The sequence below is a fragment of the Littorina saxatilis genome, linkage group LG8, assembly GCF_037325665.1.
Source record: "Littorina saxatilis isolate snail1 linkage group LG8, US_GU_Lsax_2.0, whole genome shotgun sequence".
NCBI classification, from domain to species: domain Eukaryota; kingdom Metazoa; phylum Mollusca; class Gastropoda; order Littorinimorpha; family Littorinidae; genus Littorina; species Littorina saxatilis.
The window spans coordinates 73,505,133-73,522,632 of NC_090252.1; the positions used below are offsets into that span (position 1 = coordinate 73,505,133).

General features: G+C 43.9%; 1 protein-coding gene across 1 annotated transcript in view; it reads left to right on the plus strand.

The window, feature by feature from the left end:
* Positions 1–11,842: 11,842 nt before the first annotated feature.
* Positions 11,843–17,500, plus strand: part of LOC138974320 (thyroid hormone receptor alpha-like) — a 126,354-nt gene continuing 120,696 nt past the window's right edge. Inside the window, exon 1 of the mRNA XM_070347032.1 lies at positions 11,843–12,043. Coding sequence (XP_070203133.1) covers positions 12,020–12,043 — 24 coding nt within the window. The 5' untranslated portion in view covers positions 11,843–12,019. The remainder of the gene's footprint in view (positions 12,044–17,500) is intronic.

The window sequence follows — 17,500 nt, forward strand, 5'->3', positions numbered from 1 at the left end:
TCTTTCTCTCTCTCTCTCTCTCTCTCTCTCTCTCTCTCTCTCTCTCTCTCTCTCTCTCTCTTTCTCACTCTCTTTCTCTCTCTCTCTCTCCGCTCTCTCTCTCCGCTCTCTCTCTGAATATTTATGTCATCCTAAATATTGGGCTCCCTCCCCCCCCCCCCCCCAGTTTCCGACGCCAGTGCACTGAGTACATAAGCACACACACACCACACATACACACACATGAAAGCTAAATTTTTTAGCACATCTCTGTTTTCAGTGACACTTGTTTTTACATTTAGTTAAGTTTTGACTAAATGTTTTAACGTAGAGGGGGGAATCGAGACGAGGGTGTCGTGTATGTGTGTGTGTGTGTCTGTCTGTCTCTGTGTGTGTGTAGAGCGATTCAGACTAAACTACTGGACCGATCTTTATGAAATTCGACATGAGAGTTTCTGGGAATGGTATCCCCGGACGTTTTTTTCTTTTTTTCGATAAATGTCTTTGATGACGTCATATCCGGCTTTTTGTAAAAGTTGAGGCGGCACTGTCACACCCTAATTTTTCAATAAAATTGATTGAAATTTTGGCCAAGCAATCTTCGACGAAGGCCAGACATCGGTATTGCATTTCAGCATGGTGGCTTAAAAATTAATTTATGACTTTGGTCATTAAAAATCTGAAAATTGTAAAAAAAATAATTTTTTTATAAAACAATCCAAATTTACGTTCATCTTATTCTTCATCATTTTCTGATTCCAAAAACATATAAATATGTTATATTTGGATTAAAAACAAGCTCTGAAAACTAAAAATATAAAAATTATGATCAAAATTAAATTTTCGAAATCAATTTGAAAACACTTTCATCTTATTCCTTGTCGGTCCCTGATTCCAAAAACATATAGATATGATATGTTTGGATTACAAACACGCTCAGAAAGTTAAAACGAAGAGAGGTACAGAAAAGCGTGCTATCCTTCTCAGCGCAACTACTACCCCGCTCTTCTTGTCAATTTCACTGCCTTTGCCACGAGCGGTGGACTGACGATGCTACGAGTATACGGTCTTGCTGAAAAATTGCATTGCGTTCAGTTTCATTCTGTGAGTTCGACAGCTTGACTAAATGTTGTATTTTCGCCTTACGCGACTTGTTTTTTTCTTTTTTTCGATAAATACCTTTGATGACGTCATATCCGGCTTTTTGTAAAAGTTGAGGCGGCACTGTCACACCCTCATTTTTCAATCAAATTGATTGAAATTTTAGCCCAGCAATCTTCGACGAAGGCCGGACTTCGGTATTGCATTTCAGCTTGGTGGCTTAACAATTAATTAATGACTTTGGTCATTAAAAATCTGAAAATTGTAAAAAAACAAATTGCTTTTGAAACAATCCAAATTTACGTTTATCTTATTTGTCATCATTTTCTGATTCCAAAAACATATAAATATGTTATATTCACAAGCTCTGAAAATTAAAAATATAAAAATTATTATTAAAATAAAATTTCCGAAATCGATTTAAAAACAATTTCATCTTATTCCTTGTGGGTTCCTGATTCCAAAAACATATAGATGTGATATGTTTGGATTAAAATCACGCTCAGAAAGTTAAAAAGAATAGAGATAAAGAAAAGCGTGCTATCCTTCTCAGCGCAACTACTACCCCGCTCTTCTTGTCAATTTCACTGCCTTTGCATCGAGCGGTGGACTGACGATGCTACGAGTATACGCTCTTGCTGTAAAAATGCAGTGAGTTCAGTTTCATTTTGTTAGTTCGACAGCTTGACTAAATGTTGTAATTTCGCCTTACGCGACTTGTTTTTATTTCACAGCAACCACCAGAATTTTGTATATGAATTATTCAAATGGTTTGATAAAGTGTCAGTTGATATGAACAAACCTCCCCCACCCGGCCCTACACCTAACAAAAGGGGGAGTGGAGAGACGGATCAACTCAAACACACATCTGAAGCTGTCGCGCACACAGAAGACGGATCAACTCAAACACACTTCGTTGGGCAGGGGTATACATATTGTTGCATATCTGACTATATTTCACGGGTGAAGCAAGTTTACCTTTAGTAGAGTTTCAGAACAATCATGTAAATTAGTAAGCTTTCAGAACAATCACGTATGAGGGCTTACATGATCACGATGAAATAAATAGTAGACTTTTCAGAACAATCACGCGTAACATTTGTGGACCCACATTGTTATGCATTAATTTCGCTCCACGCGAATTGATTATTAACTCCAAAATTAAACAGATCGTAGATAATAATGTTTAGAGCCAATACCTGAAGGTTTGTGACTTCTCTCCCTAGTTTTTATATTTAGTCAAGTTTTGACTAAATATTTTAACGTAGAGGGGGGGAATCGGGACGAGGGTCGTGGTGTATGTGTGTGTGTGTGTCTGTCTGTCTGTCTGTCTGTGTGTGTGTGTGTGTGTGTAGAGCGATTCAGACTAAACTACTGGACCGATCTTTATGAAATTTGACATGAGAGTTTCTGGGTATGAAATCCCCATACGTTTTTTTCATTTTTTCAATAAATGTCTTTGATGACGTCATATCCGGCTTTTCGTGAAAGTTGAGGCGGCACTGTCACGCTCTCATTTTTCAACCAAATTGGTTGAAATTTTGGTCAAGTAATCTTCGACGAAGGCCGGGGTTTGGTATTGCATTTCAGCTTAGTGGCTTAAAAACTAATGAGTGAGTTTGGTCATTAAAAATCTGAAAATTGTAAAAAAAATAATTTTTTTATAAAACGATCCAAATTTACGTACATCTTATTCTTTATTATTTTTTGATTCCAAAAATATATAAATATGTTATATTTGGATTAAAAACAAGCTCTGAAAATTAAAAATATAAAAATTATTATCTAAATTAAATTGTCCAAATCAATTTAAAAACACCTTCATCTTATTCCTTGTCGGTTCCTGATTCCAAAAACATATAGATATGATATGTTTGGATTAAAAACACGCTCAGAAAGTTAAAACGAAGAGAGGTACAGAAAAGCGTGCTATCCTTCTCAGCGCAAGTACTACCCCGCTCTTCTTGTCAATTTCACTGCCTTTGCCGTGCGCGGTGGACTGACGATGCTACGAGTATACGGTCTTGCTGCGTTGCATTGCGTTCAGTTTCATTCTGTGAGTTCGACAGCTACTTGACTAAATGTTGTATTTTCGCCTTACGCGACTTGTTATGTTAGTTCCTTCAGTTTGAGAAACATGGGTACGCACGGCCCCACGATGTCTTCCGTAGGCTATGTAGTCAAAATTTGACGTTAACATAGAGGGGGGAATCGAGACGAGGGTCGTGGTGTATGTGTGTGTGTGTGTGTGTGTGTGTGTGTGTGTGTGTGTGTGTGTGTCTGTCTGTCTGTGTGTGTGTGTGTGTGTAGAGCGATTCAGACTAAACTACTGGGCCGATCTTTATGAAATTTGACATGAGAGCTCCTGGGTATGATATCCCCGGACGTTTTTTTCATTTGTTCGATAAATACCTTTGATGACGTTATATCCGGCTTTTTGTAAAAGTTGAGGCGGCACTGTCACACCCTCATTTTTCAATCAAATTGATTGAAATTTTAGCCCAGCAATCTTCGACGAAGGCCGGACTTCTGTATTGCATTTCAGCTTGGTGGCTTAAAAATTAATTTATGACTTTGGTCATTAAAAATCTGAAAATTGTAAAAAAAATTAATTGTTTTTAAAACGATCCAAATTTACGTTTATCTTATTTGTCATCATTTTCTGATTCCAAAAACATATAAATATGTTATATTCACAAGCTCTGAAAATTAAAAATATAAAAATTATTATTAAAATAAAATTTCCGAAATCGATTTAAAAACAATTTCATCTTATTCCTTGTGGGTTCCTGATTCCAAAAACATATAGATGTGATATGTTTGGATTAAAATCACGCTCAGAAAGTTAAAAAGAATAGAGATAAAGAAAAGCGTGCTATCCTTCTCAGCGCAACTACTACCCCGCTCTTCTTGTCAATTTCACTGCCTTTGCCACGAGCGGTGGACTGACGATGCTACGAGTATACGGTCTTGCTGAAAAATTGCATTGCGTTCAGTTTCATTCTGTGAGTTCGACAGCTTGACTAAATGTTGTATTTTCGCCTTACGCGACTTGTTTTTTTCTTTTTTTCGATAAATACCTTTGATGACGTCATATCCGGCTTTTTGTAAAAGTTGAGGCGGCACTGTCACACCCTCATTTTTCAATCAAATTGATTGAAATTTTAGCCCAGCAATCTTCGCCGAAGGCCGGACTTCGGTATTGCATTTCAGCTTGGTGGCTTAACAATTAATTAATGACTTTGGTCATTATAAATCTGAAAATTGTAAAAAAAATTAATTGTTTTTAAAACGATCCAAATTTACGTTTATCTTATTCGTCATCATTTTCTGATTCCAAAAACATATAAATATGTTATATTCACAAGCTCTGAAAATTAAAAATATAAAAATTATTATTAAAATAAAATTTCCGAAATCGATTTAAAAACAATTTCATCTTATTCCTTGTGGGTTCCTGATTCCAAAAACATATAGATGTGATATGTTTGGATTAAAAGCACGCTCAGAAAGTTAAAAAGAATAGAGATAAAGAAAAGCGTGCTATCCTTCTCAGCGCAACTACTACCCCGCTCTTCTTGTAAATTTCACTGCCTTTGCATCGAGCGGTGGACTGACGATGCTACGAGTACATACGCTCTTGCTGTAAAAATGCAGTGCGTTCAGTTTCATTCTGTTAGTTCGACAGCTTGACTAAATGTTGTAATTTCGCCTTACGCGACTTGTTTTTATTTCACAGCAACCACCAGAATTTTGTATATGAATTATTCAAATGGTTTGATAAAGTGTCAGTTGATATGAACAAACCTCCCCCACCCGGCCCTACACCTAACAAAAGGGGGAGTGGAGAGACGGATCAACTCAAACACACATCTGAAGCTGTCGCGCACACAGAAGACGGATCAACTCAAACACACATCTGAAGCTGTCGCGCACACAGAAGACGGATCAACTCAAACACACATCTGAAGCTGTCGCGCACACAGAAGACGGATCAACTCAAACACACTTCGTTGGGCAGGGGTATACATATTGTTGCATATCTGACTATATTTCACGGGTGAAGCAAGTTTACCTTTAGTAGAGTTTCAGAACAATCATGTAAATTAGTAAGCTTTCAGAACAATCACGTATGAGGGCTTACATGATCACGATGAAATAAATAGTAGACTTTCAGCACAATCATGTAATAGTCACTTTTCAGAACAATCACGCGTAACATTTGTGGACCCACATTGTTATGTATTAATTTCGCTCCACGCGACTTGCTTATATAACTCCAAAATTAAACAGATCGTAGAAAATGATGTTTAGAGCCACTACCTGAAGGTTTGTGACTTCTCTCCCTAGTTTTTATATTTAGTCAAGTTTTGACTAAATATTTTAACATCGAGGGGGAATCGAAACGAGGGTCGTGGTGTATGTGTGTGTGTGTGTGTGTGTGTGTGTGTGTGTGTGTAGAGCGATTCAGACTAAACTACTGGACCGATCTTTATGAAATTTGACATGAGAGTTTCTGGGTATGAAATCCCCATACGTTTTTTTCATTTTTTCAATAAATGTCTTTGATGACGTCATATCCGGCTTTTCGTGAAAGTTGAGGCGGCACTGTCACGCTCTCATTTTTCAACCAAATTGGTTGAAATTTTGGTCAAGTAATCTTCGACGAAGGCCGGGGTTTGGTATTGCATTTCAGCTTGGTGGCTTAAAAACTAATGAGTGAGTTTGGTCATTAAAAATCTGAAAATTGTAAAAAAATTATTTATTTTATAAAACGATCCCAATTTACGTACATCTTATTCTTTATTATTTTTTGATTCCAAAAATATATAAATATGTTATATTTGGATTAAAAACAAGCTCTGAAAATTAAAAATATAAAAATTATTATCTAAATTAAATTGTCCAAATCAATTTAAAAACACCTTCATCTTATTCCTTGTCGGTTCCTGATTCCAAAAACATATAGATATGATATGTTTGGATTAAAAACACGCTCAGAAAGTTAAAACGAAGAGAGGTACAGAAAAGCGTGCTATCCTTCTCAGCGCAAGTACTACCCCGCTCTTCTTGTCAATTTCACTGCCTTTGCCGTGCGCGGTGGACTGACGATGCTACGAGTATACGGTCTTGCTGCGTTGCATTGCGTTCAGTTTCATTCTGTGAGTTCGACAGCTACTTGACTAAATGTTGTATTTTCGCCTTACGCGACTTGTTATGTAAGTTTCTTCAGTTTGAGAAACATGGGTCCGCACGGCCCCACGATGTCTTCCGTAGGCTATGTAGTCAAAATTTGACGTTAACATAGAGGGGGGAATCGAGACGAGGGTCGTGGTGTATGTGTGTGTGTGTGTGTGTGTGTGTGTGTGTGTGTGTGTGTGTGTGTGTGTCTGTCTGTGTGTGTGTGTGTGTGTAGAGCGATTCAGACTAAACTACTGGGCCGATCTTTATGAAATTTGACATGAGAGCTCCTGGGTATGATATCCCCGGACGTTTTTTTCTTTTTTTGATAAATACCTTTGATGACGTCATATCCGGCTTTTTGTAAAAGTTGAGGCGGCACTGTCACACCCTCATTTTTCAATTAAATTGATTGAAATTTTGGCCCAGCAATCTTCGACGAAGGCTTGACTTCGGTATTGCATTTCAGGTTGCTGGCTTAAAAATTAATTAATGACTTTGGTCATTAAAAATCTGAAAATTGTAAAAAAAAAAAAATTGTTTTTAAAACGATCCAAATTTACGTTTATCTTATTCGTCATCATTTTCTGATTCCAAAAACATATAAATATGTTATATTCACAAGCTCTGAAAATTAAAAATATAAAAATTATTATTAAAATAAAATTTCCGAAATCGATTTAAAAACAATTTCATCTTATTCCTTGTGGGTTCCTGATTCCAAAAACATATAGATGTGATATGTTTGGATTAAAAACACGCTCAGAAAGTTAAAAAGAATAGAGATAAAGAAAAGCGTGCTATCCTTCTCAGCGCAACTACTACCCCGCTCTTCTTGTCAATTTCACTGCCTTTGCCACGAGCGGTGGACTGACGATGCTACGAGTATACGGTCTTGCTGAAAAATTGCATTGCGTTCAGTTTCATTCTGTGAGTTCGACAGCTTGACTAAATGTTGTATTTTCGCCTTACGCGACTTGTTTTCTTTTTTGCGATAAATACCTTTGATGACGTCATATCCGGCTTTTTGTAAAAGTTGAGGCGGCACTGTCACACCCTCATTTTTCAATCAAATTGATTGAAATTTTAGCCCAGCAATCTTCGCCGAAGGCCGGACTTCGGTATTGCATTTCAGCTTGGTGGCTTAACAATTAATTAATGACTTTGGTCATTATAAATCTGAAAATTGTAAAAAAAATTAATTGTTTTTAAAACGATCCAAATTTACGTTTATCTTATTTGTCATCATTTTCTGATTCCAAAAACATATAAATATGTTATATTCACAAGCTCTGAAAATTAAAAATATAAAAATTATTATTAAAATAAAATTTCCGAAATCGATTTAAAAACAATTTCATCTTATTCCTTGTGGGTTCCTGATTCCAAAAACATATAGATGTGATATGTTTGGATTAAAATCACGCTCAGAAAGTTAAAAAGAATAGAGATAAAGAAAAGCGTGCTATCCTTCTCAGCGCAACTACTACCCCGCTCTTCTTGTCAATTTCACTGCCTTTGCATCGAGCGGTGGACTGACGATGCTACGAGTATACGCTCTTGCTGTAAAAATGCAGTGAGTTCAGTTTCATTTTGTTAGTTCGACAGCTTGACTAAATGTTGTAATTTCGCCTTACGCGACTTGTTTTTATTTCACAGCAACCACCAGAATTTTGTATATGAATTATTCAAATGGTTTGATAAAGTGTCAGTTGATATGAACAAACCTCCCCCACCCGGCCCTACACCTAACAAAAGGGGGAGTGGAGAGACGGATCAACTCAAACACACATCTGAAGCTGTCGCGAACACAGAAGACGGATCAACTCAAACACACATCTGAAGCTGTCGCGCACACAGAAGACGGATCAACTCAAACACACATCTGAAGCTGTCGCGCACACAGAAGACGGATCAACTCAAACACACATCTGAAGCTGTCGCGCACACAGAAGACGGATCAACTCAAACACACTTCGTTGGGCAGGGGTATACATATTGTTGCATATCTGACTACATTTCACGGGTGAAGCAAGTTTACCTTTAGTAGAGTTTCAGAACAATCATGTAAATTAGTAAGCTTTCAGAACAATCACGTATGAGGGCTTACATGATCACGATGAAATAAATAGTAGACTTTCAGTACAATCATGTAACAGTCACTTTTCAGAACAATCACGCGTAACAGTCGTGGACCCACATTGTTATGCATTAATTTCGCTCCACGCGAATTGATTATTAACTCCAAAATTAAACAGATCGTAGATAATAATGTTTAGAGCCAATACCTGAAGGTTTGTGACTTCTCTCCCTAGTTTTTATGTCAGTTCCTTCAGTTTGAGAAACATGGGTCCGCACGGCCCCACGATGTCTTCCGTAGGCTATGTAGTCAAAATTTGACGTTAACATAGAGGGGGGAATCGAGACGAGGGTCGTGGTGTGTGTGTGTGTGTGTGTGTGTGTGTGTGTGTGTGTGTGTGTGTGTGTGTCTGTCTGTGTGTGTGTGTGTGTGTAGAGCGATTCAGACTAAACTACTGGACCGATCTTTATGAAATTTGACATGAGAGTTCCTGGGTATGATATCCCCGGACGTTTTTTTCATTTGTTCGATAAATACCTTTGATGACGTCATATCCGGCTTTTTGTAAAAGTTGAGGCGGCACTGTCACACCCTCATTTTTCAATTAAATTGATTGAAATTTTGGCAAAGCAATCTTCGACAAAGCCCGGGGTTTGGTATTGCATTTCCGCTTGGTGGCTTAAAAACTAATGAGTGAGTTTGGTCATTAAAAATCGGAAACTTGTAATTAAAATTACTTTTTTTATTAAACGATCCAAAAACAATTTCATCTTATTCTTCGTCATTTTTTGATTCCAAAAACATATACATATGTTATATTTGGATTAAAAACAAGCTCTGAAAATTAAAAATATAAAAATTATGATCAAAATTAAATTTCCGAAATCGATTCAAAAACTATTTTATCTTATTCCTTGTCGGTTCCTGATTCCAAAAACATATAGATATGATATGTTTGGATTAAAAACACGCTCAGAAAGTTAAAACGAAGAGAGGTACAGTAAAGCGTGCTATGAAGCACAGCGCAATCGCTACCGCGCCAAACAGGCTCGTCACTTTCACTGCCTTTTGCACTAGCGGCGGACTACGTTCAGTTTCATTCTGTGAGTTCCACAGCTTGACTAAATGTAGTAATTTCGCCTTACGCGACTTGTTTTAATTACTTCTCGCTAAAATGTAATGATCTTTTAGGACATAAGAGCTTTTTAGGTGTCTGGGGCTTTCTTAAAAGCAGTATTAAAAAATTCCAACTGGTTTAAGAGATATTTGCTATTAAACACCCTTCTGGGTCCACACGGACCCACGACGACCGGTGTAACACGAAATTTTTCCTTTCGTACGAGAAAAGAACTCCCCGAGGCACGAACAAATTACTCCCTCCACGAAATTTTTTCTCGGAACTCACCTGCATGTCGTGGAAGTAATTTTCTCGTGTTACACCGGCGAAGGTTAACCTAAACTTTTCTCAGGGAAGAAGGAGTCAGGGTGATATCTAAATTGAAATGGACTAATCATCTTTTCACATCTAAATAAAAGCATTTGCACAACCGATTCAGTTGCAGATCATTTTGTTTAGCTGCAACACCCCACACGTACATGCTGCAGTTCAACGACGTAATGGGTGATTTTGTGTGATTATGGTGCACTCAAAATGATAAAAGATGACATTATAGATTAATTTATATAACCTTTACCAAATTATGCAGATTGGGTAAAGGCTGAGTCACGAGTGTGTGTGTGTGACGGTGTGTGTGTGTGTGTGTGTCACGGTGTGTGTGTGCCTGTGCAGTGTGTGTGTGTGTGTCACTGTGTGTGACGGTGTGTGTGTGTGTCACTGTGTGTGTGTGTGTGTGTGTGTGTGCGTGTGTGTGTGTGTGTGTGTGTGTGTGTCAATGTGTGTGTGATAGACGCACAAAATATAGAAAGTAAGAAGGAACAAGTCGCGTACGGCGAAAATACAACATTTAGTCAAGTAGCTGTCGAACTCACAGAATGAAACTGAACACAACGCAACGCAGCAAGACCGTATACTCGAAGCATCGTCACTCCTCCGCCCGTGGCAAAGGCAGTGCCAGTGGAATTGACAAGAAGAGCGGGGTATTCGTTGCGCTGAGAAGGATAGTGCTCACGCTTTTCTGTAGCTCTCTTCGTTTTAACTTTCTGAGCGTGTTTTTAATTCAAACATATCATATCTATATGTTTTTGGAATCAGGAACCGACAAGGAATAAGATGAAAGTTTTTTTAAATTGATTTCGAAAAAAAAAATTGAGAATAATTTTTATATTTTTAATTTTCAGAGCTTGTTTTTAATCCAAATATAACATATTTATATGTTTTTGGAATCAGAACATAATGGAAAATAAGATGAACGTAAATTTGGATCGTTTTTATAAAAAAATATTTTTTTTTTACAATTTTCCGATTTTTAATGACCAAAGTCATTAATTAATGTTTAAGCCACCAAGCTGAAATGCAATACCGAAGTCCGGGCTTCGTCGAAGATTACTTGACCAAAATTTCAACCAATTTGGTTGAAAAATGAGGGCGTGACAGTGCCGCCTCAACTTTCACGAAAAGCCGGATATGACGTCATCAAAGACATTTATCCAAAAAATGAAAAAAACGTCTGAGGATATCATACCCAGGAACTCTCATGTCAAATTTCATAAAGATCGGCCCAGTAGTTTAGTCTGAATCGCTCTACACACACACACACACACACACACAGACACACACAGACACACACACACACACACACACACACACACACACACACACGCACATACACCACGACCCTCGTCTCGATTCCCCCCTCTATGTTAAAAGCATGGGTTATAGTTTCGAAAATGGGAAAACAATATGGTGTGGACATTGCAGCTCAGTTACATTAACGCATTGCATATAAGATCCAAAACACTGACATGACAAAAGGGGGCAAAATAAGTATAGCATGCAGTAGTTAGTATGATTATCAATGCGAGAGAGAGAGAGAGAGAGAGAGAGAGACGGAGAGAGAGAGAGCCGGGGAGATAGGCCGTAAGACGAGAGACTGCACTCAGTCAGTGATACGTGACAGACTACAGACTCAGGGACAGAGCCTAACACTACAGATCTATACTAGACAGACGGACGGATAGACCGGGTTTTTGCAAAAAATGAGCCCGGCCGCCACTTAAAATCGCAAAATAGTTCAAATTGCTTATACTGATACAGTTGACAAACAGAGCGGCTGGCTTTACTGAAGTCACACATAATCAGTTGCGTTTGTACTGATTCTTTGCCCAAGTTGACTCCACAACTTCAGTTTGTCAAGTAAATCAGCCCCCAAAAGTGAATAAAATCTGTTCACAGCATTTATTCTGGCACAGTTAATGCCAAGTGCTATCTCTCAACTCGTGACGGCATTTGAGGGTTTTTTTCTCCACTTTATCCTGTGCAAGGCCTCAGTAACTCTTCTAATACCAGAGAGTAGAAACAGTCTTCCGTCAGTTTCCTCTTTGGCGTCTGCTAGCGAGCAGGCGAAGCTAACCTCGTTTCTGGGGCTTGTGTTGTGTGTTGCTTGTTTGTATTGATTCAGTCGACACGCTTCGCCGAAACCCCGGCATGGCGGCTTCATTGGATTATGAGTGACAGTGCGAGGTGTGGAGTAGACTACTCAACATCGGACACTTTTCGCCATGGATTTGCCAGATTCGTCGGAGGTAAGTGCCGATGTTTTTGCATTGTTCAGTTGTTGGCATGTTGCTGTTGAGGGCGGCAGGGTTTGGACTTACTATATATACTGTCAGATCAACGGAGCGCGGCTTCACACTCACTCAAGCGAAGAACACGTAAAGTCTGTGTATGCACAATATATAGAGAGCCAATTAAGAGATTCAATTGTTTGACCTACATTTTGGTCGTGTTGGGAGTTCCTTTACAGTTACTGGCTTCAGCAGACTGGGGGCCATGAGGACGCGGGTACTTGGCTTGTTGTTGTGACTTGCAACAGACTTCCTATACCTATACATTAAAGTACATGTATGATACCACATTGGTTACACCAGAAATGTCTCCCTTCTATTGCTGTCTTTCTCTCCAGCTCGAGCGTTAACAAGTGTTTCAATGTGGGCATTTGTATCATTCTAGGATTAAAGAGATCTATAGCACATGAGAAAAAAGACTCAGATCCCTTCTAAAGATTTACACAATAAGATTTTGCATTACAAATAATTATACGGCATACAAAGACTGCCTTCACTTTTTCAAAAGAAAACGTTTTTAAAGCTTGACCAAATGTATATATATATAGTCAAAAAAAGAGCTAACACTCTCTGTGGGGGTTATTGGAATTACTTTCCGTGGGTGCGTACGTAATGCAGTTACCACTAGTAGACTTCCACTATATCGCGGTCTTTGGTGGATGGGAGGGCATGATGTGTGTGTGTGTGTGTGTGTGAGGTTGGGGCCCAGGGGGTATGTGTGTGTGTGTGAGGTTGGGGCCCAGAGGGTATGTGTGTGTGTGTGTGTGAGGTTGGGGCCCAGAGGGTATGTGTGTGTGTGTGAGGTTGGGGCCCAGAGGGTATGTGTGTGTGTGTTAGGTTGGGGCCCAGAGGGTATGTGTGTGTGTGTGAGGTTGGGGCCCAGAGGGTATGTGTGTGTGTGTGTGAGGTTGGGGCCCAGAGGGTATGTGTGTGTGTGTGTGTGTGTGTGAGGTTGGGGCCCAGAGGGTATGTGTGTGTGTGTGAGGTTGGGGCCCAGAGGGTATGTGTGTGTGTGTGTGTGAGGTTGGGGCCCGGAGGGTATGTGATTGTGTGTGTGTGTGTGTGTGAGGTTGGGGCCCAGAGGGTATGTGTGTGTGTGTGAGGTTGGGGCCCAGAGGGTATGTGTGTGTGTGTGAGGTTGGGGCCCAGAGGGCATGTGTGTGTGTGTGTGTGTGAGGTTGGGGCCCAGAGGGTATGTGTGTGTGTGTGTGTGTGTGTGAGGTTGGGGCCCAGAGGGTATGTGTGTGTGTGTGAGGTTGGGGCCCAGAGGGTATGTGTGTGTGTGTGAGGTTTGGGCCCAGAGGGCATGTGTGTGTGTGTGTGAGGTTGGGGCCCAGAGGGTATGTGTGTGTGTGTGTGAGGTTGGGGCCCAGAGGGCATGTGTGTGTGTGTGAGGTTGGGGCACAGAGGGCATGTGTGTGTGTGTGTGTGAGGTTGGGGCCCAGAGGGCATGTGTGTGTGTGTGAGGTTGGGGCCCAGAGGGTATGTGTGTGTGTGTGAGGTTGGGGCCCAGAGGGCATGTGTGTGTGTGTGAGGTTGGGGCCCAGAGGGCATGTGTGTGTGTGTGAGGTTGGGGCCCAGAGGGCATGTGTGTGTGAGGTTGGGGTCCAGAGGGCATGTGTGTGTGTGTGAGGTTGGGGCCCAGAGAGTATGTGTGTGTGTGTGAGGTTGGGGCCCAGATGGCATGTGTGTGTGTGTGAGGTTGGGGCCCAGAGGGCATGTGTGTGTGAGGTTGGGGTCCAGAGGGCATGTGTGTGTGTGTGAGGTTGGGGCCCAGAGAGTATGTGTGTGTGTGTGAGGTTGGGGCCCAGATGGCATGTGTGTGTGTGTGAGGTTGGGGCCCAGAGGGCATGTGTGTGTGAGGTTGGGGTCCAGAGGGCATGTGTGTGTGTGTGAGGTTGGGGCCCAGAGGGTATGTGTGTGTGTGTGAGGTTGGGGCCCAGAGGGCTTGTGTGTGTGTGAGGTTGGGGCCCAGAGGGCATGTGTGTGTGAGGTTGGGGTCCAGAGGGCTTGTGTGTGTGTGTGAGGTTGGGGCCCAGAGGGCATGTGTGTGTGTGTGAGGTTGGGGCCCAGAGGGCTTGTGTGTGTGTGTGAGGTTGGGGCCCAGAGGGCATGTGTGTGTGTGTGAGGTTGGGGCCCAGAGGGCATGTGTGTGTGAGGTTGGGGCCCAGAGGGCATGTGTGTGTGTGTGAGGTTGGGGTCCAGAGGGCATGTGTGTGTGTGTGAGGGGTCCAGAGGGCATGTGTGTGTGAGGTTGGGGCCCAGAGGGCATGTGTGTGTGTGTGAGGTTGGGGCCCAGAGGGCATGTGTGTGTGTGTGTGTGAGGTTGGGGCCCAGAGGGCATGTGTGTGTGTGTGAGGTTGGGGCCCAGAGGGCATGTGTGTGTGTGTGAGGTTGGGGCCCAGAGGGCATGTGTGTGTGTGTGAGGTTGGGGCCCAGAGGGCATGTGTGTGTGAGGTTGGGGCCCAGAGGGCATGTGTGTGTGTGTGAGGTTGGGGCCCAGAGGGCATGTGTGTGTGTGTGAGGTTGGGGTCCAGAGGGCATGTGTGTGTGTGTGAGGTTGGGGTCCAGAGGGCATGTGTGTGTGAGGTTGGGGCCCAGAGGGCATGTGTGTGTGTGTGAGGTTGGGGCCCAGAGGGCATGTGTGTGTGAGGTTGGGGCCCAGAGGGCATGTGTGTGTGTGTGAGGTTGGGGCCCAGAGGGCATGTGTGTGTGTGTGAGGTTGGGGTCCAGAGGGCATGTGTGTGTGTGTGTGAGGTTGGGGTCCAGAGGGCATGTGTGTGTGAGGTTGGGGCCCAGAGGGCATGTGTGTGTGTGTGAGGTTGGGGCCCAGAGGGCTTGTGTGTGTGTGTGAGGTTGGGGCCCAGAGGGCATGTGTGTGTGAGGTTGGGGTCCAGAGGGCATGTGTGTGTGTGTGAGGTTGGGGCCCAGAGGGTATGTGTGTGTGTGTGAGGTTGGGGCCCAGAGGGTATATGTGTGTGTGTGAGGTTGGGGCCCAGAGGGCATGTGTGTGTGAGGTTGGGGCCCAGAGGGCATGTGTGTGTGTGTGAGGTTGGGGCCCAGAGGGCTTGTGTGTGTGTGTGAGGTTGGGGCCCAGAGGGCATGTGTGTGTGAGGTTGGGGCCCAGAGGGCATGTGTGTGTGTGTGAGGTTGGGGCCCAGAGGGCTTGTGTGTGTGTGTGAGGTTGGGGCCCAGAGGGCATGTGTGTGTGAGGTTGGGGTCCAGAGGGCATGTGTGTGTGTGTGAGGTTGGGGCCCAGAGGGTATGTGTGTGTGTGTGAGGGGGCCCAGAGGGTATATGTGTGTGTGTGAGGTTGGGGCCCAGAGGGCATGTGTGTGTGAGGTTGGGGCCCAGAGGGCATGTGTGTGTGTGTGAGGTTGGGGCCCAGAGGGCTTGTGTGTGTGTGTGAGGTTGGGGCCCAGAGGGCATGTGTGTGTGAGGTTGGGGCCCAGAGGGCATGTGTGTGTGTGTGAGGTTGGGGCCCAGAGGGCTTGTGTGTGTGTGTGAGGTTGGGGCCCAGAGGGCATGTGTGTGTGAGGTTGGGGTCCAGAGGGCATGTGTGTGTGTGTGAGGTTGGGGCCCAGAGGGTATGTGTGTGTGTGTGAGGTTGGGGCCCAGAGGGTATATGTGTGTGTGTGAGGTTGGGGCCCAGAGGGCATGTGTGTGTGAGGTTGGGGCCCAGAGGGCATGTGTGTGTGTGAGGTTGGGGCCCAGAGGGCTTGTGTGTGTGTGTGAGGTTGGGGCCCAGAGGGCATGTGTGTGTGTGTGAGGTTGGGGCCCAGAGGGTATGTGTGTGTGTGAGGTTGGGGCCCAGAGGGCATGTGTGTGTGTGAGGTTGGGGCCCAGAGGGTATATGTGTGTGTGTGTGTGAGGTTGGGGCCCAGAGGGTATGTGTGTGTGTGTGAGGTTGGGGCCCAGAGGGTATGTGTGTGTGTGTGTGTGAGGTTGGGGCCCAGAGGGCTTGTGTGTGTGTGTGAGGTTGGGGCCCAGAGGGCTTGTGTGTGTGTGTGAGGTTGGGGCCCAGAGGGCTTGTGTGTGTGTGTGAGGTTGGGGCCCAGAGGGCTTGTGTGTGTGTGAGGTTGGGGCCCAGAGGGCTTGTGTGTGTGTGTGAGGTTGGGGCCCAGAGGGCTTGTGTGTGTGTGAGGTTGGGGCCCAGAGGGCTTGTGTGTGTGTGTGAGGTTGGGGCCCAGAGGGCTTGTGTGTGTGTGTGAGGTTGGGGCCCAGAGGGCATGTGTGTTTGTGTGAGGTTGGGGCCCAGAGGGTATATGTGTGTGTGTGAGGTTGGGGCCCAGAGGGTATATGTGTGTGTGTGAGGTTGGGGCCCAGAGGGTATGTGTGTGTGTGTGTGTGTGTGTGAGGTTGGGGCCCAGAGGGTATGTGTGTGTGTGTGTGTGTGTGAGGTTGGGGCCCAGAGGGTATGTGTGTGTGTGTGAGGTTGGGGCCCAGAGGGTATGTGTGTGTGTGTGTGTGTGAGGTTGGGGCCCGGAGGGTATGTGATTGTGTGTGTGTGTGTGTGTGTGTGAGGTTGGGGCCCAGAGGGTATGTGTGTGTGTGTGAGGTTGGGGCCCAGAGAGTATGTGTGTGTGTGTGAGGTTGGGGCCCAGAGGGTATGTGTGTGTGTGTGAGGTTGGGGCCCAGAGGGTATGTGTGTGTGTGTGAGGTTGGGGCCCAGAGGGTATGTGTGTGTGTGAGGTTGGGGCCCAGAGGGCATGTGTGTGTGTGTGTGTGAGGTTGGGGCCCAAAGGGTATGTGTGTGTGTGAGGTTGGGGCCCAGAGGGTATGTGTGTGTGTGTGAGGTTGGGGCCCAGAGGGCATGTGTGTGTGTGAGGTTGGGGCCCAGAGGGTATGTGTGTGTGTGACTGTGAGGTTGGGGCCCAAAGGGTATGTGTGTGTGTGTGAGGTTGGGACCCAGAGGGTATGTGTGTGTGTGTGTGAGGTTGGGGCCCAGAGGGCATGTGTGTGTGTGTGTGAGGTTGGGGCCCAGAGGGTATGTGTGTGTGTGTGTGTGTGTGTGTGTGTGAGGTTGGGGCCCAGAGGGTATGTGTGTGTGTGTGTGTGTGTGAGGTTGGGGCCCAGAGGGTATGTGTGTGTGTGTGTGTGTGTGAGGTTGGGGCCCAGAGGGTATGTGTGTGTGTGTGTGAGGTTGGGGCACAGAGGGCATGTGTGTGTGTGTGTTAGTGTGTGTGTGTGAGGTGGGTTGTTGGGGCCCGGATGGCATGTGTGTGTGTGTGTGTGTGTGTGTGTGTGTGTGTGTGTGTGTGTTAGGTTGGGGCCTGACTCTGAGGGTATACATGTGTGTGTGTGTGTGTGTGTGTGTGTGTGTGTTTCTACATGTGTGTATACATGTATCAGGTGTGTGTGTGTGTGTGTGTGTGTGTGTTTATGTGTATGTGTGTGGGTGTTTGTATCAGGTTG